This window comes from Podarcis bocagei (assembly GCF_964188305.1).
Source record: "Podarcis bocagei genome assembly, chromosome: 14".
NCBI lineage: Eukaryota > Metazoa > Chordata > Lepidosauria > Squamata > Lacertidae > Podarcis > Podarcis bocagei.
Window position 1 is genome coordinate 3290087 of NC_138139.1, and position 23640 is coordinate 3313726.

Consider the following 23640-nt stretch of genomic DNA (forward strand, 5'->3'; position numbering starts at 1 on the left):
TATCAAGAAATGAGGCTGATAAGCAGCAGTTCTGCCTGGGGCTCTGAGCATCGACTGCCTCAGGCTAGTTGGAAGGTGGCTGGAGCCAGGCTGGAGTGTTTTACTGTTGAGCATGAGCTGCTTTGGAGCAAACGGCATCTCCTGAATGTGGAGGGAGCAGCGTTAGGCTGGAGCAGAACCTTTTCAGTGGTTGCCCCAATGCTGTGGAACTACTTCCTCCTCACAGAGGTTTGGCAGGCACAATTCGCTTGGCAGGCTTTTTTTTAAGTGTTCTTGGGTTTGCTTCTTTGGAATTTTATTGATTCTGTGGTCTTACATTGCATACTATTATGGGTAGCACTAGTAGTTGATTAGATATCAATCATTATTCTCTGGATGAACCTGCAAGTCTTGAATAAAAATCCTCAGAATAATGATTTTGCATCCTCTTGGTTGTTGTTTTTCTGCTAAACAAACTTAAAAGATCCCAAGGTTGCAAAACTTGTGCGCCTTTAGGAAAGCGCACTTGTTTTTATTTTCCCCTTGTGGGAAGAGCAAGACACATGCTATGAAACTGGCTTCATCGGGCAGCCATTGCATCTGAATTTTTCAGTGATTCAAAATGCAGATCCAAGTTGGACTGCTTGGATATCACCTGTAACAATTCAGTCAGGTAATTGAGTTCTGCATCCCATCTCCTTTTCTCTACACAAACCACAAATAAAGAAACCATGTCGTCATTTTTTCTGATGAGTGATGTCTACAAAAGACTACATCAGAATCAGCCTTGTGCTAAAAGAGCCACTATAATTGCTTTCCTCTGGTTGGAGCCAACAGGCCACCTGACTTGCGCTCATTTGCTCTGGTTTGATTTGGCACTGGCTGCAAATCTTTGCATCTTGCAACTTCTGTTTAGGATGGAAATGTAACTAAAAAGAGTTGGCTCTCCCTAGGGACCTAGAGCTTAACATGGCAGATTTCATGGATGTGATTTAAGTGGGAAAGGCTCAGGGCAGGGCTCAGGGCGTAGGATGTAAAAAACCAAATGGATGCAAACCCTTAGTCCTCCTTCAGCCCACTCCCTTAAAGCAGTTCTTTGAAACCTACTGAGAAACTTCTCCTCCTCTCTCTGAATCATCTTTTCAGCTGGTGGAAGTCAAAGGCCCCAATGATCGCCTTTCTCACAAGCAGATGATATGGCTTGCCGAGTTGCAGAAGCTGGGTGCAGCAGTGGAAGTTTGCCATGTGGTTGCAAGTGGATCTAAAAGTAAACGCTTGAGCTGAGACTCTATTGTGGTTGCTGGGCTCAAGGCCAGAGTAACAAAAGCTGGACACATTTCTCGTTCCTTTGGCATGCAGCTGCCAAGACAACACAAATTCAGATGTCATTCTGAGAAGGGATGTGACTTTTCATTTTCATGGGAATCCTCTGAATTAAGTTAACTTCTGCACCCTTTCTTGCACATAGCAGCCCTGGCTGATTTTCCTTGTTCCAACAGCCCTCTAGAAATCAAGCATTGCCTCAGCTAAGCCTGGCAGCTGCCTGCGGTCTCATGCTAGGAGGAATGTCTCAGCTACACGGGTTTGGACAAAATGCAGCAGGTTTGTGTTTTCTTTCTGGAAACAACACTGCTCAGCTCAATTCAAAGTGGTAGTGGTGACCCTGACGTCACACCATGTGGCTCATTTCAGCCTGGGCTGCGCATTGCCATTCCTGCAAAAGCCCTGGCCTTTGCAGTTCGCTGGGACAACCACAGCAATAGGCTCTTGGGTATGTTTAACACCCTTTCTTGCCCTTTTCCTAAATACAAGTCAAAGACACTCTTCCAAAAGAGTCTTTAATTATTATTGCATTTTTCTGCAATCTTATGTATTAAGCTTTGCCAAAGTCAGACTGAGCTTAGAGGGGGGGAAATAGCCATGACTTGCAGTCCCCCTCTTGCAGGGCAGTCCAACCTCTCGGACCAAGTGAGCTGCAAGAGTACTTTTGACAAAGAACCCGCAGTTCACTCACTGAATTAAATTTCCATATTGTAAATTAAAGTGTAATATGTGCAATTAATTGCAAATTTATAATTAAAGGCACAATTCATGGATTTGATACATTTATTAAGGAGAATTTAATGCAAATATTATAGTAAAAGGCTATGTGCTGCCTCCCTGCCCTCCGCAGAACATGCAACCGTTATGGGAAGGCTGGGAGAAAGGAACAGGAGAACCAACAGCAGTGGTTGCTGCTGCCACTGTGACTCCAGCGCCCCCGCCAGTCTCCTGCTCTGCCCACCTGCTGCCCTCCAGATGCTCCTGCCCCCGCCTCCCATCATCCTCAACAAGGACTGACAATAAGTAGGGATGACAGACCAGCTTTTGGAGAGCGTTGTTGTAAAGGTTACCTATTGAACTTGTACTTGTTTACTAGGGAGTAAGTCCCATTTATTCCAATGGGTCTTACTCCAGAGTAAGCATGCTGGGGATTACAGCCTATGTGGCCTTAACAAAAGTTCATCCATTGTGCCTTATGATAGAGAAGCAGCCCGAAGGGTCTGCATGAGCATGCACAGCCAACTGGTTTGCCATCCCGCTCTCTCCCCTCCACTTACCTGAGCTGCTCTTGGTTCAAGGATGAAAGCCACCAAGAAGCCACCCACCATGCTGCAACAAACAAACAGCAGCCCATGGTACAAGTCATAAACATGGAACTTTGGTTGCTGTACAGCGCTGTGCCGGAAAGGAGGAAGAGGGGACATGTTGTCCTTCACAGGCCATAACAATTCAGTCTCTAGTACGCCTATTCAACAGCAAGAGCTGCTCCATCGCCTGGCTCTCCAGGGCTGGGGGCTGCGGCAGAGGCATCTAGTTGTTTGAAAAGACAGGACTCTCGCTCATGCCTCACAGCTGCTGCTCTTCTGGATGAATTCCAAGGGCCACCAAAAAGGCATTGTGGGCTACATGTGGCCCACAAGTTGAGCCACGCTGCTGAAGGTCCTCAATTGCAGGGATCTGAGAACGACTTAGAGGGGATTCTACCTATTGCTTGTTTAGAGTTTTGTTAAAGAACAGTATCCCATCTTAGACAAAAACTGTTAAACTACTGCAAGCCTTATTTAAAAAAACAAAAAATGTCCTCTTATTTAGCAGAGGCTTTTAAGGGTTTTGTTATTGCAGTGTTTTAACACATGTAGCTTTTGTGTATTTTAAACTAGAATCATAGAATTGTAGCGTTGGAAGGGACCCAAGGGTCATTTAGTCAAACCACCTGCAGTGTTGGAATCTTGGCTAAAGCATCCCAGATAGCCATCCAACCTGCTTAAAAACCTCCATGGCAGGAAAGCCCACAACCTCCAGAGGGAGTCCATTCCACTGTCAAACAGCTCTTACCACCAGAGAGTAATTCCTGGTGTCTGGTTCGAGTCCTACACTCCAGAAGAGGAGAAAACAAGCTTGCTCCCTCTTCCATGTGGCAGCCCTTTAGATACTTGAAGGTGGCTATCATATCTCCTGTCTCTCCTTTCCCAGGCTAAACGTACCCAGCTCCTTCAAGCTGTCCTCATAAGGCTTAGTTTCCAGACCCCTGATCATCTTGGTCTCCCTCCTCTGCACACGTTCCAGCTTTTCAACATCCTTAAATTGTGGTGCCCAGAATTGAACACAGGACTGCAGATGTGGTCTGAGCAAGGCAGAATAGAGTGCCTTGATTGATCTGGACACTATCATTCTGTTGATGCAGCCTAGAATAGCATTAGCTTTTTTTGCTGCTACTTCAGAAGTTTTCCCTCCATACTCAAGCATGTGACTGAAAACAGTCCTCAAGTTTTTTCCTACTTTTAAAAACTTTGTAAGAAAGTTTGTTCCTTCTCTCTGCCGGCATTTAGTCTTTTTTCCTGTTCTTGCAAAGACAAGCAAGTGACAGGAGCAGAGCCGTAAATGGGTTACTGCCAATTTACGAAGACTTGGCTGCCAATACTCCCCCCCCCCCCCGGAAAAACACTACTGGACTTTATGCTGGTGGACGTAGGGAATGTTTAAGCCACTTCATAAATTCGTTGCAAAAAGGCCACTTAAATGTTCTTCAAGTGCACTGAACATATTTAAACCTTGTTCTCACATAGATATGTCCCATTACTCAGGTACATATGGATGGTAACTGTACTATGTAAATTAATGCACACCATTCTTAAAAAGTCGCAAGTTCCACACCAACAAAGACTACACCGGAAGGTTTGTTTGTTTTTAATTACGTCTTGATTTACTTCATATTCACAACATTGACAGGTTGGGGTTTTCTTTGTATGTGTTCCTGTCAGCTCTGCTTTACTCATGTAAGGCATTGTTTTCGGCATCAAGGCTTTAGATTCCGTTTCAAAAGGGGGAGGGGCTCTTTCACCCTCTGAGTTGCAGGGGGTCCTGACTGCTGCAGTCAATTTTCTGATTAACAACTTCAGCCTTTAATTAAATAAAATTTTACAACAGGTTTGGTTTTAATGTATACCTTTTCTTTGGAGATTTAACAGCTAAACTGAAAGAGAATCTACAAAAACAACCACTCTAGAAACAGGATTCCTTCTGCCAATGTGAAACGCACACTTTTCAGTGGTGTCTCTTTGGTTCACGACCTGCACAAGGGGTTAAATATAATTGCACTTCCATGATAAGTTACGTAACAGTCAACTTCCACTCTGCAGTAACTAAAAGGCATTGATTTCTACGTGGACCATAATCCATTTAGAACTCCGTATACCAACCCCCTGCTTTTTTAAACAAAAAATATCCTTTAATAATTGCAGCTGCATTTTGCTTGTTGCTAGGGTGAAAAAAAATACAAAAATAAGCATCTATTCTTTTCTACACTTACAAAAAATTCCTTAAAAGGTACCTGGTTTTAGAAAGTACAATCCCTTTGGATTGTGCCCACCTACAAGCCCCCTTTTGAACTGAGGGAAGGCATTGCATATAGCAGAGGGGGCTGGCTGAAGCCTGGCAGTTCATAGGCAGTTCATAGCCCTTTAGATAAGCAATGGAGCCTGGATTTCCTCAATCAAGGACTTGCTGCAATCTACCTCGGGGTTTTGTGAAGGTTTAAATGTCTCCTGCTCCCCAGAAGGCAAGTCACCTGTCTTCCACCCTGCCCTGTGGTACCGCTGCATCAAGAAACGTGGGTATCCACTCCCAGCCCACTTCAGTCAAACCACAGAGACTTCTCTCTATGTCGTCATATGACGGGGCAGGGGGGGCAACAACTCCACCATAACTATGTGATTACAAGACTGTGCAAGGCTAGATCAGAAAGCACTGCTCACCAGCCCCTTTCCACTACTTCCTTGATTTCTGATTGTAGGACTCACAGCATTTTGCCCAGTTAAAAATATCACAGGCCCGGTACTCCAAAGTTCAGGCTCTCCTGCGAAACAGGCTTCCTTCCCAGTCTCTCTCATTTACAGTAGTACGAACCTGGGCAGCCATCCAGGCACTGTTGGCCTGGAGTTAACCGTATAAACCTGGCTTAGCTTACTCTCTAGTCTTAAAGCCATTTGATCCAATCCATTGGGTATGGACAGTTTATAGGCAGCAATTCTTAAAGGCAAAGTTCAGTAACATCAAAAGGATAAAAAGGGCACAGGCTACAAAAATGCACTTTAAAAAAACTCCTGTAAGGAAGGGACACATGTCTCAAACGTTAAAACACCTTACTCAGTAATTCTTGCAAAGTATATTCACCCAACTTTCAGTTAATTAGCAAAATTTGGTACATCTGAAATGTAATTAAGACTATTAGGCATTAAGTAAAAATCAATATAAAGTCACCTTAATAAAGTCTATGATCTGGTACAAAGAGAACTGGTATACAAACTGGACATGGGATGAAATTTAACACTAGGGGAACAAAGCTTTGTCCATTCTAACAAGACACTAAACTTGTGAAGAGAATCGCCTTGGACAGGTAGCCAATACTGATCAGCCCTTGCCTGTTTTCCAGTGAAACTAGTCTACCTGACTTTCACTTAGTGGAAGCTTGGTCAAGTGTGCAAAGGGGTGTGTGTTTACAGTATTTTGCAGACACCCAATGCAACTGGAGACTATAGGTGCTCAATGGGCTGGGCATGCTGAAGATGGCACTGCATGCCCAACATCCCAGTCTGATCCAAGTCTTCCCCCCCCCCTCTCTCTCTCTCACACACACACAGCTCCTGTAAACATAGAAGCCTTCTGATCTGCAGCGAGTGAGGCTGCCCGGCTTTAAACAAGCCCTAAACCCTGCCAGACAATTGAGCAGCAGAAGGGCAGTTTTTCACTTGGCTTTTGCATGCATGTTTTGGATCGGGGCAGAATGTGCAAAAGCTAAGAGACCTGGAAGGGGTAGCTGGGGAAAGAGGGCATGATGCTCTACTGTAGAGCTGATTTTGCACAAAAACAAGTCACTTTCTGGATGTTGGCACATGCTACTGAAGACACTGCATAAACTAGCTGACCACTTTTGAATGTGAATCTTAGTCCACCTTCATGACCACGTGTGAAATGAAGCAACAGTATGGTACTCGGTAAGGAAACTGGGATGTTACTGGCATGGGAATAAAGCCCAAAAAACTCTTATTATATCAAGGTTTTCTAGTTAATTCTTTCATACACCACTATCCCACACATTCCGCATGCCATTTTGTTTTGGCCATTAAAAAAACCCAGCATCCACTGAGCACGAAACTTGACCTTAAAATAAAAATTTAAATACAAGTACAGGCATTTTCTTTGAAAGACATTTTACAGCAATCTTAATTTGGGCCTAAGATCTTCCACCTAATATTCTGTACCCATTGAGTTAAATATATACTTCAGAGGTACTCTCATTAAGTTTTCTATTCCTGATCACAAGGTCAAAGGTTAAGATGCTTTTGGAAATGTCCATAAATTGTGGTATGAATGAGATTCTGGAAATGGATACTACTAATGTGTAGCCTATTAGCTTACCACATTAGAGTAATTGAATTCCATGATGGAGAGAGAGAAATCTTACTTCAAAAGCAAGAAAAGGCACTTTTAAGGCTATAATCGACTGACATTATTTTGAGGTTTGTTCAGCTGTAATGACACCAAACTATGGTAATGAGATTGGCAGCTAATTCTCCTCTCCACTTTAACTATGGTTAGTGCTACCAAGGACTCCTTTCAACCTAGCGGATGGAACTGACACCTACTTTGAAACCACAGCTGCTGATCCTAGGTGAAGGGGGAATCCTTTAGGCCAAGCTAACACAGCTGCCAGTGTACGCCTTAGCCACAAGTTAAAGCAAACCCCAGTAGAGGGACTGGGGTAGTGAGGTCAGCACACGTCCTATAGGCAGATTTTGTAAACTAAAAGGCAGTTTCAGATACTAAATGAAAAGAGGAAAAATGCTCATGGACTAAACTAGATATCTCCACCATTCCCATAGCCAACCTGATCAAGATGAACACTTTAATTTATTTCAACGGGAAAGGTGCTTTTATAAAGTACCATTGAAATAAACAGGATTTAAAAGTCCCTACCCTCAGCTGAATCATGCCATGAATTTGAAACGTGACTGACAAAATTTATGGCTCTTATATCTGTACCAATTGTAGCGATCGAATTTGATGGACCAACTTTTTTGACTCTAATGTCTGTCTTCACCTGTTAATTCATCCAAGCTGACAAGAGATGTGCTTCAAATCAGCAGCAGGGAATAGTAGCTTTGGGACACAAACAAAACACAATCAGACCTTAGATTGTGGTGTGTTTGTGGAGAGACTAACCTCAAATGGTATGTGCCTTAGTTATTGGACTGCTGAAGAAAAATGAAACAAAACCCAAATAAAAATAAAAATTGTGCGATCTGAAAGCATGACACAGCTGCTTTTAAATACTTTGTGCAAAACATAAGTAACCTTAGTATATAAAGCTATTACAGTTTCTGGTGCTGTGGTTAGCAGTGTGCTGCAAAAAAGGATGTGTCCGTCTCTCCTCCTTGTCTCCCTTCTTTGTCTCTAAAGACATCAGTCTTCATTGGCAAGTGTCTCTGTCGACAACCAGATTTTGGCACCACTTAAGAATTTGCTCAGTGGTGTTCCCAAAATACTCCGTCGGCAGAGATTCCCTACAGGAGAAAATGGGAAAGAGGAAGAAAGGAAGTCTGGGGTTGTGGAAGAATCATTGAGCCCATTTGCTCTAAAGTACATCCGGCTTTGATCGAGTTCAGAAGTGTTAGTGAGCAAAGGTGGGGTACCGCTGTGTTGCCTCAGACACCGGTTCAGAACATCTACTTCATCTGCTAATAAAGAGATTTTATGGAAGGCAGTAATGAAGCCACCACTGTTGATCTGGGCCTCAGGGATCCAGCGGAAGTAGCAGAGTTTCCAGAGTTTGATTTGTGTTCCAGAGAGATGGGGCAGGATTACACCATGCAGGTTGACTGGCTTAGAAAACCACTCTCTGAAATATTGCTCCATGCCATTGGTGGTGGTATCCGTATGGTGAAGAAAGTCTGGTTTCAGTTTTAGTATTAGGGAATTTCTTCTTGGAAGAAAGTCTTGCTCGCTGATAATACCGTTCTTCAGGGAGGGCGGGAGGCCCCTGAGCGTTGAACTGTAGTTCTTCTGGGAAGGGAAAAGTTAGTAAAATACCTTCAGTTTCCCATCAGGTTCAACTTGATCTTCACGGAGCTCCAGTTACAGTTAAGTAGACCCCACCCCCATCCCTGGAATAATTACTTCTAGATACCATTAACATAGCCCAAAATGATGGGCTATATTACTTCTATTCTTCCATGAATTTGTCAAATCTCCTTTGGAAAAATCAGCACAATTTGTAATAACAGATGTCATATAATGATGAAGTACTTTCTGGGGCCAAAAAGGTAATGAGACAAAGCTGCATGTGGAAATGAGAAACTTTCCATTAGCAAGAGCATATGCAATCCTTCACCAGCAGTAAGTGCTTCATTAGTTTGGATGAAATAGTGGATAATTCCTGGTTATATGGAGAGCAAACCTGATTATCTATGCAAGTATTTTAGTCACTTCCACTATTTTTTTCTAGTTATAGGGTTCTAAAAGATAACCATACTAATATGGAATTTCATGCAGGTCAGTGTTTGAAGTGCTGTGCCTAATCTGTCTGCTTGCTAAAAAAATGGTTCCGTTATTTAAAAAAACAGACATGTAAGTTAAAAACTAGCTACCCTTTTATTATGTCAGCAGAAGATATGTGTGAACTTGAAAAAGTCATTGGTCCAATACAATTATCTTCCTTATTTTTCTATCATCCCATGACCTGAGAAACAGTTCTGAGAAATAACTTTGCAATAAATGCAGTACTCACACCAAGAAACCTTGAAATAGGGCCCTGAAAGTAACTTCTCTACTGGATGTGGAAGACGAGGGCTCCCTTTTCCGGCAGGCTGCTTGTTTCTATGCTGGGTGCAGAGGAGGAAGGGAGACACCCCCCCCCCCGCAAGCTCATTCACTTACAACATGGGCTTTTGTGTGAGCTCTGGCTGGTGGACTACTGCATAAGAGGCAAGACTGCTCTGAAAAATCACTGAAACCAGGGCTTTTTTCCTGGGGGTACTCGGTACCTGCCCTTAAAAACAGAAGAAAAGCACTGACTGAAACACTGCAATGAAACACCCGCTGGCCCAGCTCAAGGGCTTCTGAATGTATTACGACATCCCACCAATCGGGACTGAGTGATTTGGGGAAGCCACCCATCAGTTTCCTTCTCCCTCCTCGAACTATATTCTCCTAGCAGACATTGTCAGTAGGTAGGCAGCCCCAGATTCCCTCATTCACTGTCTCTGAATCATGTGGTGATTCATCATCATCACCTGGTGATTGGAGGCAACCAAGCATACACTGCTTTCCTTGGTAGTTAAGGTCAAAACCACTAACCATGTTAAGGGTGGGAAATCACCTGCTAGAAGACTGCTTTACCTGGAAAGTTGAAGCAGAGTTCTCATGAACAATGTAGTATGAAATAAATGAAAGTATCACCACTTGATTACCTGAAGATCCTACGAGAGGACAAAGACTTGTTTGTTCTCATCTGCCCCAGAGGGCAAGGTAAGATCTAATGGACTTGTTTCAGGACAGGATTTGAGTTGAACATTGGGAGAAGCTTCTTGAGCCAGTTACATAGATGGGATCTCCCTTACTGGAGATTTTCAAACGGCGACTGGGCGGCCCAGTGCTGGGAATGTTCTCATTCCGGATTTCCTGCATTGGCCAGTGAGTTGGGACTAGATGTGCTGCCCCTGTTTCAGTTCTTTGATTTTCTCCAGCAGGACACTGCTGGGCTGCACAAGGGCCCAGTACACTGAAAATGGATCCCGTTCCAACAGCAATGAGGTACCATCTTTGCAGCAGCTAAACTGAAGCACCACTGGCGTAGCTGGACTGACTCACTGGTCCATTCTTACCTTTGATCGCTTGAAGTATTTCACAGCCCCATTGTGCACACACGGTGCACTCTTCCCAATGTACAAGGGGTTGTGGAATAGCATACGATCCCTCACAGTGTGTTGAAGAGACCAATCCCAAACAGAAGGAAATCTGAGGCCCTTCTCATCACCTAGCTGGATGTTTTTGCTTATGGCAAATTCCTGAAAGAAAGAAAATTCAGATAAGTTCACATATATACACACACTCAACCCCACTTCACCAATAAATATAAAACCCTTTATTTGCAGAAAAATAAGATCCTGCATTCTCCCCTCTCTTTATGGTAATGGAACACAAAGGATTTTTTTGTGATGTTTTGCTTAATGATTTATTGGATTTTGATATGCACTGATTCTTTTCACTGTGAATTTATTATTGTAGCTTCTGTGAACTGCTTAGAGATTTTGTTATATTTATATTACATTATTAAAATGAATGAGGCCAAACATTGTGGCATCTATGGACATCTGAGGAGAGAGAAGAAAGCCAAGTTACTGGGTGATGCCTTAAAAGAATTTTGCCAGAATTTAAACACAATTCTTCCAATTGCTAAAGCCTTCTTGAAGCAGGTTAATGAAATTCTTCAGCTTTGAAACAGTCTCTTATGCTCTTTCCAATTTATGATATTACCTTCAACTGAATGACCTCCTTGAAATCAACAGCAGGCAACCTAACAAGCCCCTTTTGGCTTCCTCTAGAGCCAGACCAGTTTATTGTCAAATAAGCCTTCTCCCTGAGGAATGCTACTTTCCCTTTCCCTGTCTGTTCCAGAGGGGAATTGCAAGGTGACAAAGCCTGTTCCTTGCTTCTCCTCCCCCAGCTCAAATGGCACAGCTATAGCTGCATACCCCACCTCCCAGTGTGTGTGTGTGTGTGTGTGTGTGTGTGTGTGTGTGTGTGTGTTGTGTGTCGAGAATAAAAGGAAAATTACAGAAATCATGCACAGCATTAGGGAGGAAGTGCCTTGCAGGCCTCTGCATTGGAGACCCCAGAACTATTCAGACAAAATATTTTCCACGGTTCCCCAGTATACAAATGTGGCTGTGTCTCAACCTATCCCATAAGAATCCTAACTTTTTAAAAAGGTAATTTTGCATTTGTGCTCGAAGAATTCTAGAAAAATGGTAAGGAACAAAGGCAAATTAAAACCCAAACTTTCTACCTATATTGAAATCTATTGATCATAATGGCTTTCTCCCAGGTGGTTTTGCTGAAGGTTTCTCTCAAGTTGATGGTTAACAATCTAGGGCAAGAATAACACAGGACCAAAGTGCAACTTGTTCCTCGCATGTGGCGTTATCAATGTTGATGACGAATACCACTACTGTTAATTAAAACTCAATATACAAATAAGAAATCAGCAGAGTCTATTTTTTGGTCCTTAATGTGCCAACTGCTCTTCCATCTCATAGCTGTGAGCTACAATCCCTTGTTGGCACAACAGTTAAGAGGCTTCCACCTTGACTACTGGAGGTGGTTTTCCAGCTTCCTAACCATGTGTTGCAGCTTCTACTTGAGGTCAGACAATGTTCAGCACCCACCGTGCTTTGCTTCACTCTCTGATGTGGAGAGTTGAAGAGGAAGGTACCAAACAGCGAGATCCGCGTGCTGTCGTACAATATCGTCAAGTAAGCTTCAGAAAATTCAAAGGCTGATGGGTATTGCTCAAGCAGTTGCCAGACACAGTCCAGGAACATCAAAAATAAGGGAGACTGGAGTGGGAGGGAAATAATAGGAAGATGTTACACACAGAAGACTTATGCAAGTTTGCTCAAGCCCTACATTTACTGCAGTCACCATTAAATCAATGCTGAGATTATTATTACAAAATATAATGCACTACAAAGCAAGTGTACAAACTGGAGTAACACATATGGAAATGCCTACTTTACATTCAAGTACCTCTGACTAGAGCCAGTAGTCTGTAACTTAGCTGTGTGAACTATAGTGAACCATGAAATGTAGTCTTCTGCCTGGCAGACAGCTCTTCATTCAGATTTTTTTAGAGGACATAAATATTTCCTTAAATTAAGATTCTGTCTGTCATGGTTACAGAAAATTTTTTTTAAAAAAAATTGTGAAAATAGTGCTTGTTGAAGCCTATGCTAGGAGTGATGTCAGATTTCTCATGGCTTGGGAGGAGAGTATTTTATTTCAAAGCACCAATGTACTAGGGTCCCAAATCACTCTTCCCCTGATTTTAATTAGCTGCATTTTAAATTTCCGCTAAACCACTGTTTTAGCCAACACTGGGCTTTTAGGCTCTATTTTGTAATTCTCTGCCTTGCATGGCTCTAAGATTAGCTGCAACAAAGCTTATACCTAGCTACCAATTCCATTAGAACAAAAAGTCTAGTTCTAATCCCACACGATTCTGTAAACTTCAGGACTTTTGATTCTTCAAAGGCTTGCTTGTACAATCTATTATTGTGCACAGCCACTTCTGAAACAGATTTGTTTAAAATTTCATGAAACAGCTGAAAACTTTTGGTAAGATAAGACACCAATGAGCATGTCAATAGTTACAGGGTGGAATTTGTAGTCTCACAGAAACCATAAACACCCTGAAATTCTTTGCTTGTGTCGACAGGGGGCATCCAAGATAAAACCCTATAGTACCAACCTGAAGGTAATAATTTCTGATTCTGATTGTGTAAATCAAACCCCAAATTAGCAATGCTTGTTCAAGGCTTTCGATACCATCAACCACAGTATCTTTCTAGAGTGGCTGTCCAAGATAGGGGTGGGTGGCACCGCTTTGCGGTGGTTCCGATCCTACATGGATGTCATTTCCAGAGGGGAATGCTCCTTGGCTTCAATGTGGAGCCTTCAATGTGGAGTTTCTCAGGGTTCATGCTGTTTAACATCTACATGAAACTGCTGAGTGGGGTCATCAAGAGTACATTGGCAGCAATATGCTGATGACACACAGCTCTACGTCTCTTTTACATCTGCCAGTGTGCATGCTGGACCATTGTCTTGCCTTGGTAATGGACTGGATGAGAACCAAAAAACTGAAGCTCAATCCAGATAAGACTTGGAGACTGTTAGTGGGAGATTTCCTAGACTGGATGGCCAAGAGATTGCCTGGTCCTGATGGGGTTACACTGCCTCTGAAGGAACAAGTATGTAGCTTGGGGGCCTTCTGGATCTTTTGCTGTCGCTTGAGGTTCAGGTGGCCTCAGTGGTGTGGAGTGCTTTCCATCAGCCCTTTGGCTGGTGGCCCAGGTGCAACTCATATCTAGACAAGGATAGCCTAACTTCTTTCATCTATACTCTGGTAACTAGGGCTGGGTGATATCTGGTTTTCAACACCATGATATATCACCAGCTAAAGATCACAACATACTGATATATCACGATGTCTGAAATAAGGATGGAGCTATGTAGAGGCATTGGCTGGCTTCATGGTTTCTCCTGCATCATGGTTTTTGCATGCACACACATACGATTCGCAATATTGCCAGGTCAAAAATTATGAATCCGATATCACATTATGGACTTCAAATGATTTATTCCCTACCTCTAGGTTAGATTACTGCAATGTGTTATGTATGGGGCTGCCTCTAAAGATGGTCCAGAAACTTCAGCTAGTGCAGAATTCAGCAACCAGGTTGCTAACTGGAACAAGACTGTTTCAGCGTATTACACCGATCTTGGTCCAACTGCACTGGCTGCCAGTTAGTTTCTAAGTGCTGGTTTTGATCTATAAAGCCTTAAACAGCTCAGAAGAGCAATACCTCAAGGACAGTCTCTTCCCAAAGAAGCTGACCCAGACCCTGCGATCATCATCTGAGGCCCTTCTTTGTGTGCCTCATTGACAAGGGGTCTGGAGGGTGGCAGCACAAGAATGGGGCTTTTTCTGTTATAGTTTCATGTTGTGAACTGCCCTGTGATATTCAGATGGTGGTATGCCAAGACAATAAATAATGATAATAATAATAATGTTCACTTGAATAAAACTGGGAGAAAATGTTGTTGGCCCCTCAATGGGGTTTCTAAATACATTTCAAACATACTCACTGGAGGGAAGTTTCTGTACTACTGACAATAAATTTTAAAAAATCTTTTAAAAGGGGGGGGGGGGATTTGTTTCATTAAGCACAACGCTCTTAACATGGTGCTATGCATCCCAAAAGGAGGCCAGTTCTCCCTTGCTTTTTTGCCAGCCAGAGCTGCCCAAGGTAGTTGGGGTTTCAACTGTATTCCTGACCTGAAGGCACAGTCCAAATTCTGACAATTCAAATAATCCCCTTCACCACATTCCAGCATGTCCCAAATTTAAAACCAGTTCTCAAATAATTACAGCCCTGAAAGAAAAGTGCATCATCTCATCTCTCTGTGCATTTCCCAATCCATCACTCTTCTGGCCTCCTGCCCTCAGAGATTTCCCCAAATCCTGTTATTTCCTTGGAAAAATCCATTTCAAATGTATAAAATAGGTAAAGGTAAAAGACCCCTGACAGCTGAGTTGCGGACGACTCTGGGGTTGCGGCGCTCATCTCGCTTTACAGGCTGAGGAAGCTGGCATTTGTCCACAGATAGTTTTTCTGGGTCATATGGCCAGCATGACTAAGCCGCTTCTGGCGAAACCAGAGCAGCGCATGGAAACGCTGTTTACCTTCCCGCCGGAGTGGTACCTATTTATCTACTTGCACTTTGACATGCTTTTGAACTGCTAGGTTGGCAGGCAATGGGACCAAACAACGGGAACTCACCCCGTCGCGGGGATTCGAACCGCTGACCTTTTGATCGGCAAGCTCAAGGCTCAGTGGTTTAGACCACAGCCTTAAGTACCTCAGTTACCTCTTTGTCAGATTTCTTCAGGTGGTTACACCTATCTAGAAACGGGTACCCTGCCATGACCCACTCCTTCTGAACCAGGCTCTGGAAACCAGCAATGGTCCGGAAATAGGGATCCAGCATCACTTGAATGAGCGAAGCCACACAGCAGCTCAGGTCACGCCCTTCTTCCTCTGTGGTTGACATTTGTAACAGTGATATAAAAAAAGAAATATGAAGTGAGCGGGGGGGAAAGATGTTAACAACAATACAAATAGCACAGGGTCATGTGCTTTGTTTTTATAATGCTTTTCGAACGGATCTCAAAGCCACTTACAAAGTATTACCAATGCTATAAGCATCAGTTTTAGAAGGTTACAATACACCTGCTTGCTCAGAACTGTGTTTATTTAGTTGTGAATCAGCACAGTGTTTGTTTTTGTAGAAGAGGAGGTCAGTAATGGGCTGCTTATATTACCAGCACCTCTTCAAGCTCAAGAAGGGTTACCTTTTTAATACCACCTTTGAACAGTAAAGTTTCCAAAAATCATAAAGGCAAAGCCTCCTATTCTAACCTGCTACTGGGTTCTGGGAGCTTTTTAAGACTATTGCGGACAATATGGCAGAAAAGGCCTCCCTGTGAGGGGAATGGGAGTCTGCCTGCACAGCTGCCTGGCAGGCACAACCCACCTATTGCACTGCTCAGGTCATGAAGCCACAAGGCTAAGGCACACCAGACAAGGACCGGGAAGGGAACTGGCTAAGAGGAGGGAAGAGGAGGGGGTGGAGGTTATTGGTTTTGTTCTGTTCATATTTTTATTATGTATTTTGTGTTTTTTTATCTTGTATTTTTATCTTGTAATCCGCCCTGAGATATATGAAGGGCAGTATACAAATTTAATAATAATTAAAAAAAAGAGTTCAGAGATAAACACAGTGGAAAGGATAAATTTAATAATGGTGTCCACACTTTGAGTAGTGGATAACAGCTACTACAATTATTCCTAAATATACTGGTATAATGTCTGCAGCAGCATCAACATGCTTAAAAACACTTGAGCAGCTTACCATGTAAAACTACCGAAACATGCTTACAGTCCAACATGTATACAAGCTCTGCAGAATGCTTCAGGAAAAGTCTAGACCAAGACAAAAAAAGCCTATATTAATTTATTTATATTATTTAGAACTATTCAATACTCAAGCAAGTCCACTGTTAGCTTTATTTTGGAATAAGCTGTGCACTGCAAGATATTTGTAGAGGCAAACTCACTTTAAATCTCTAGTGAAATTTAGTTTCCCAGAATCATATATGTCCAAGAACAACATTTTTTACAAACTGTGCAGAGAATCTCATTGAGTCTCTCACTTCAAAGTGACACAGTGATTGTCAATATTTTATCTTCTGTACATCTAGGACAGGGGTCAGCAACCTAAGGCCCATGGGCCAGTAGTGGCCCACGAGGCTTGTCTAACCGGCCCATGGTGACCCCCCCCCACTCTTACTGGTGCTGTGACCGGCTTCCAGGTTGATGGTGCCTGTGCGCATGCGCATGGGCGCTCCTCTGACCCGGAGGTGCGCTGGAAATAGTGTGTGGGACAGAGAAGTGCCCGTGCGCATATGCTATTCCTGGCCCACTTCCAGGTCAGAGGAGCGCCAGAAATAGAGTGTGCGCATGGGCGCTCCTCAGACCCGGAAGAGCATGTGTGCGCACACACCCTCCTCCGACGGACGGAACGTCGACCGGCCCATCCTCGGATAAGGTTGCCGACCTCTGATCAAGGATGCAAATATATCTGTCAACAGAGATTTTTAATTGCAGCTTCTGCACATACCTCACATACTCTAGCCAGTGTGAATTATCCAGTGAAGACAACCATTTCTCCTCTGTTTCTTCAAAAGGTTCTGTGACCAGAAGAGAAAAGAAGTAAGAAATCATGCTCCCCATATTTGAAAGATGAGTGTCATATAGTGATATTACTGTCTTTAGAGGAGTAAACTCCCAGCAGACTCAAGCCAATTGCCCATTCTCCATTCCTCACTTAATCAACACCTCCTGTTCACTCCCAATGCAATCCCATGATGACAAAACGTCAAGGTGTGTTAAGGAGATATGTGCATTCCCTGGCAGGGCAAGCAGGCCAGGATGCAATGATCTGCCCCTTCTTTCTATGATCTAATAAAAGCCATACTCTCAATACAGTATCTTAAATGACAAAAACAATTACATGGGTTGAGTGCCAGGAGGGTGTGGAGGCTTTCTAGTGTTTTGCACTGTGTCACATGTAGGACTCTCCCTGTCGGAGAGAAACCGTGGGTGTGTTTGAGGTGCAATGAGTGCCTGGCTGTGCAGGAACAAGTTCATTGAGGCCACGGTGGTAGACTTAAAAAAGCTAAGGGAGGCAAACATCCGGTTAGGGTTGTTATAGTTGCATCCTACCTCACGACAATCCCTCCCTTCCCTACTGTCAGGGAGAATGAGCGTCTTAGGCAAGGAGAGCGGCACTCTTGAAGAGGGAAATACTCCCCTTAGAAGGGAACCATTCATTGGGGACAAACTAGTATACTTCCGGAAACCAGTTGCTGAGAATCAAAGGAGCGCAGTGCACTGTTCTGCTCAGGCCCTGCTTGTAGCTCCTGTGAGAACAGGTTACTAGGCTAGCTGGGACACAGGACTAGTACAGTAGGGAGAGATTCCACATGTCTCTTAACTATGGTTAAGGCATCAGGGATGGGCTAGCTCCCCTCAAAGGTACAGCACAACCTCTCCCACCATTTATCCACAGTTTGTTAACTCTGCCATTAATTACCACCCTGTTAATTAGGGTTTTCTAACCAGCCTAAAGTCCCTATTCTACTCCTGAAATGTATGAACAGCCTTTTAGGCACAGACAGTATTCTCCAGGCCTTCAGAATTAAAGGTCCCTAGGAAGCTGAGGCTCCAATACTTTGGCCACCTCATGAGAAGAGAAGACTCCCTGGAAAAGACCCTGATGTTGGGAAAGATGGAGGGCACAAGGAGAAGGGGATGACAGAGGACGAGATGGTGGGACAGTGTTCTCGAAGCTACCAGCATGAGTTTGACCAAACTGCGGGAGGCAGTGGAAGACAGGAGTGCCTGGTGTGCTCTGGTCCATGGGGTCATGAAGAGTCAGACACGGCTAAAGAACAAGGAGAATGTGTAAATAGGTGTGTGACAATCTGAACTTTTTCTGTGGTTTATTATTGTAGATCATGGCAGGAATAAAGGTAGGCATAGCTTAATATGCAAGGGGGGGTCCTCATTATGAACTTTTCTTGACCTTGGTACCAGTCTATCTCAAACATGTTCTAGAAGGCATTGACGAGACATCCTGAACTCGTAATGTAAAGATCAGCACATGTAATCTAGTTACCAGCACCTGTAAAAGAATGGTTTCCACACAGATAATAGTAAAATAACTTTAGCAGGAAACAATCAAGGATAACCAGTTTAGTCATCACTCACTAGGATTATATTATTTTAACTTTCAATCAATCAAGAAGAATAAACAAAATGGGAAATAGGAAACTCTAGGAAGAGACAACAGAAATATTGGAATTATAAGAATTGCTCATCTAGGTAAAAGTTCAACCCTGCTTAAATTGTAATTTTGATGTCTGAAGCAGCATTAATATATTCTGTCACTTTCATTTCATGTTATAGACCAATCTTTTTTCCGTTTGTGTGAGAACTGCTTATGGGCTTTTCTTGTGTGTTAAGGGTAAACACATATTCATAACGAACATGTTATAACTCTAGTAAGAGATCCTAAACAGCTGGATAGTGTGTGAATGAATACATGTTAGTGAGGGACATGCATGTGAATTCAGACACATACATTGTACCAGATGTATTTAGAAACACATCCTACCCATTGCTTCTTCTGAAAAAGTTAGTGCTAGTGTTCTCAATGCAGGGCCTGCAAGGCTCTGTATTCTCCTGGATATCCTCATCCAAGTGGACGGCAGCACAAGTCCTTCACCATAGGAGCATTGGCTCTTATTTTCAGGATGCAGCCCAACATCGGGTCATGCATTTTGGGTGGATGGGTGTTAAGATGCGCACCTCCTCACGATGATGGGAGCCACAGAGCTCCTTGGTTAAATGCAGGGGACAAGGCGGGATGTGTCGCTGCCAAGGACCTTCGGGCAACTGGGTCCTTGGTGGAGGGTGAGCTCCACTTGACAGGCATCTTCCTGCCTGCATCTTTTCCCTTACACTTTCAAATTTATGGAGACATAGAGAAGGCACTCTGAACATTTTGAAACCAGTCACCCCCACACATGGCAGCTATTCCGGCTGCACCTACAAACAATTCTTAAAATTTTAGATGTGCTCACAGACCCTGAAAGGTTGGGAATTCCTGTCTTGAGATACCCAACTGCACACTTTTTACATAAAAAAGCAGCCAAGAACATACCATTGACACATAATTGCTTGAGTTTGAGAAAGGCAGCCTGGATTTCTTGGATATTTGGCAGACTCTTGTCCAAATCAGATTTGTAAACATCACTTCTTTGTGGATGGCTTCTAGTGACAGCATTGCAAATCCTAGCATAAAAAAAAGTACTGAAGCAAAGTTGGTCATGAAGGGAAAGTTTGTGTCCTAAGAGTATTTCCTTCCCCTGCTGATCCTCTGGCCTAAAAACTGATAACAAGCATTTTTACCAGCTGACTGGGCATGGTTGCTAGTGTTCTTTGCAATGGCAAGCTGCTGCTTTCCTATTTTGTGGGGGTATGAGATATGAAAGAACCCTGTAACCAGGAAACAACTGGCACGATGATGCCCTCACCTATGGGGGCCAGAAAGCACAACTACATACCTTCATATTAGCCCCCCCCATCTCCACATAGCCTTCAACAACCAACAGAGAATCTGATCTTGATGACCCAAGTTAAAAATGCTTAAGAGCAACTAGCTTATCTAACTCAACCCTCAGGGATATTTATCTCCTCTGTCAACAGAATATGAGATAGTAGATGTGGCACACGGTGCAGAATTTGATCACTAAGTTCTCTGCAGAAAGGTGAGTTTTTAAGGGCCACAGGCAACATTTGCCAAAGGTCCTACTGTTAGGTGAAAGGACGTCGGTTCTGCCCCACAGATACTTCTCACAAAGATTAGGGATCTTACCCTTCACTTGCACCTTAACATATTTCCTACTTGCTTCTATGCTACATTAAGAACATACACATTTCCCAAAAATCTCCAAACTCTGGGTCAAAGGGAATCTGATTTTGCCCACTAAGCAAACAATACTACCATCTTTACCGTTGGTCTATTTTTCGCTGTTGCAACTGGTCTTTAATGCTGGCCATTCTCACAAGTGCGCTTCCATTGGAGTGATTCCAGCACCACATCTAGAAGAAAGTGAATCCTTTATATTGTGGATACAAGGCAAGGTACAAATCATGCAAAGGACTATATTCAACAAGCCTACAGCACCTCTAAACGACCATAAGAAGCTCACTATCTTTGTGTTCATGAAGGAAAAGTCACAGGCTGCTGGTTGTAGCTGCTGAAGTTCCAGAAAGCAAAATTATCTTCAGCATTTAATTTAAAGCATTTCTATACCATCTTTCATTTTAAAAAATCTAAAGGTGGTTCACAATAAAATTAGCATGGTATTAACAATATCTTAAAAGATAGCATTCAGGAGCCAGGGAAAAATACAACCGGGTATTAAATGTAAAGGGACCCCTGACCATTAGGTCCAGTCGTGGATGACTCTGGGGTTGTGGTGCTCATCTCGCTTTACTGGCTGAGGGAGCCGGCGTACAGCTTCCGGGTCATGTGGCCAGCAGGACTAAGCCGCTTCTGGCAAACCAGAGCAGCACATGGAAATGCTGTTTACTTTCCCGCCAGATCGGTACCTATTTATCTATTTGCACTTTGATGTGCTTTCGAACTGCTACGTGGGCAGGAGCAGGGACCAAGCAACGGGAGCTCACCCCGTCGCAGGGATTCGAACCACTGACCTTCTAATCGGCAAGTCCTAGGCTCTGTGGTTTAACCCACAGCGCCACCCAAAAAGCATGCTTTTTGCAAATGCCAGAAATACATTAACATTGTGAAGTGTAGCCTTCACAAGGCTAAAATATCCAGAATAGTTTCTAGGGGTGTCCCTCCTATCCTATGGCTACTACCACCCACCCTACAACCCTACAGAACTCTATTCCCTTCCTGCCCTGCACAATATCTTAAGAACAGCAGTCCATCAAATCCAGCATTCTGTTCTCAGCGATCAGCTAGATGCCTATGGTTAACCTGCAAGCAGGACATGAGCACAATCACACTCCATTAGCTCTTTTATTGCTATGATATCCTCATCTGCCACCTCCCCTCCCTACACTTCATTTGGGTGGAAAGGGGGATTTTTCCCCTCCATCTCCCATAACACTAGAATTCAGGGTCACTCAATGAAATTGATAGGAAGATGATTTGAGACAGACTGAAAGATTTCTTAATCCAAGAAATAATTTATGAAATTCATTGCCACAAGATGTTGAAATTTATTCCTCCTTGACTCTGACTTTCCACGGTTAGCTATGTTGGCTATATGAAATCTCCAAATTCAGAGGCAGTGTACTTCTGAATGACAGCTGCTCGTGTGCAATAGCAGGGAAGGCCTTGTGTCCTGGGCTCTAGGCTTCCAGCGAGTCTGACTGCCCAGTGAGTCCTCAATCTGATTCACCGGGGCTGCTCTTACACTTTCCTTGAACCTTTCCTTTCTGACCCCAAAGAGTTTGGAACTCAATAGTTGCAGATCCCTTGCATAGTTGTGTAGCGGAGTGGGCTGCACTCTGGCAGGGATGCAACACTACCAATTAAGCAGCAATGTCAGCTTCACACTTACTGGCATCCGTCTTCCAGTGAAGGAGTAGGAGTACTGCTTGAGATCTTGATCCGCCAAAGATGATGGCACAACAAAGTATTCTGGAAGACTTGGGGCCAAGACAAAATACACTCATAATAGTTACTTGGGAAATGTAATACAAGTAAAGTCTTTTTATATGCAGCACTGATTAGAATGCTAAAGCCAAGAGTTGAAGTGTCAATGTTTTCCTTTTGTTTAGAAATCAACCATAGAAATCCTAAGATTAATCTGGTCATTATTATCTCTAATGACAATGAAGAGCTATCTTATTCTTTACTGAGAAATGGAACCTAAACTGCATTATTTCAATTGCAATCTGAAAAAAAACCATTTCCTCTTGCAAAAGCACGAGAGTTTTACCAGCCAGTGGCTCACAGACAGAGTGGTTAGCTATGTACCAATGCAATTCATAACAACAGCCATGGCAGTGTTGTTTTCACAAACTGCTTCAAAATCCGGTTGCAAAAGATCACTGGGAAGAGGCTCATTGCTAGGGAATGGAATTGTGCCCTGAGGCCAACTCTGCCTCTCAATCCCAGTGTGGTTTCCTGGCTATAAAGGAAAAGCAAACTTACCAGGTAGATATCATGTAGCCTTCATTCACTGAACATACACGCCATTCTGATGCTCCTGTTCTCTTGATCTCTCTATCCCAGTCAGAGTATGTCTCAAACAATGGCGTCAGCTGCCCACCACCTCCTCCTCCTCCAGGATCTATTCCATTCACTTTTTTTGCTAGAAGGAAGTGATTTTTTAAAAAGTTCTTTCCAAGTTGTGCCATGCAAATAAACAGATGTACAATATCTTGCAGGAAACAAACAGACCTCCAAACTTCCAATGCTGCTTTATATAAAACTGTTATCTTGAAAATACAGCTGTGTAGGGGCCAGAGCACCCCCAAAGCATATTATTTTCCATTGTGTGTCTGGCCAAGTTTTGACAGACTAAATGGGGAAACAAAGAGAAGTTCTGATCTGCCCCTACCATATGTCAAATTAATTTAATGTGTTTAATCTATCTGTGACAACATGTTATGCCATTTTAAGGAATGCCTCTGTTAATGCAAACTTTCATAAGTTTCAATGGATTTAGGATTAGATTCCCAATATTTCGAGGCTAAACCAACTACCATATTGAAAACTACCACTCCTTTCTTCAGCGGTTTAATTCTTGAGAGGTTCTTTAAATGAGCAACCTTCAAATACTTCTCCCTACAGATTACTTTGCTACAAAAAGTCTACGTGGAAGTGACTCTAGCCTCATTAGTAGAGCTTGGTGTTGCAAATCTATTATCTCACTGCAGCCAAGGAACCAAGACTGGGAAGAAAAGGTAGGAAGGGCACCATTGTAACACTCCCATGTGACACAAGCTGGTTCTTCTTTTCCAGCCCGACTACCTTGAACTCCAAAAAAGCTTGTTTCTCCTCTGGCAAACCCAGAACACAGCAAGGGGAGATGAAAGCTCAGCCTTCATGGTGCATATTGACGAGCAAAGGGCTCTCGTCTAGCTTCAGAACTGCAATCCTCCCCCA

At 43.2% G+C, this 23640-nt stretch overlaps 2 protein-coding genes across 5 annotated transcripts in view; one reads left to right on the forward strand and one right to left on the reverse strand.

Annotated features, from left to right (window-relative positions):
* FAN1 (FANCD2 and FANCI associated nuclease 1) overlaps positions 1–2080 on the forward strand; it is a 32570-nt gene extending 30490 nt beyond the window's left edge. For 2 of the 3 annotated variants that reach the window (XM_081170523.1, XM_081170524.1), the window contains exon 14: positions 1126–2080. In XM_081170523.1, coding sequence (XP_081026649.1) covers positions 1126–1263 — 138 coding nt within the window. In that variant the 3' untranslated portion in view covers positions 1264–2080. The remainder of the gene's footprint in view (positions 1–1125) is intronic. The other variant, XR_014002101.1, reaches the window with a different exon arrangement.
* Positions 2081–4193: 2113 nt separating this feature from the next.
* Positions 4194–23640, reverse strand: part of MTMR10 (myotubularin related protein 10) — a 52967-nt gene continuing 33520 nt past the window's right edge. For both annotated transcript variants that reach the window (XM_081170565.1, XM_081170564.1), the window contains exons 7-16: positions 22684–22843; positions 22088–22175; positions 20503–20591; positions 19651–19781; positions 17044–17113; positions 16276–16346; positions 15232–15401; positions 11967–12137; positions 10404–10586; positions 4194–8583 (exon numbers count right to left, since the gene is read on the reverse strand). In XM_081170565.1, the coding sequence (XP_081026691.1) occupies positions 7984–8583; positions 10404–10586; positions 11967–12137; positions 15232–15401; positions 16276–16346; positions 17044–17113; positions 19651–19781; positions 20503–20591; positions 22088–22175; positions 22684–22843 (1733 nt within the window). In that variant the 3' untranslated portion in view covers positions 4194–7983. The remainder of the gene's footprint in view (positions 8584–10403; positions 10587–11966; positions 12138–15231; positions 15402–16275; positions 16347–17043; positions 17114–19650; positions 19782–20502; positions 20592–22087; positions 22176–22683; positions 22844–23640) is intronic.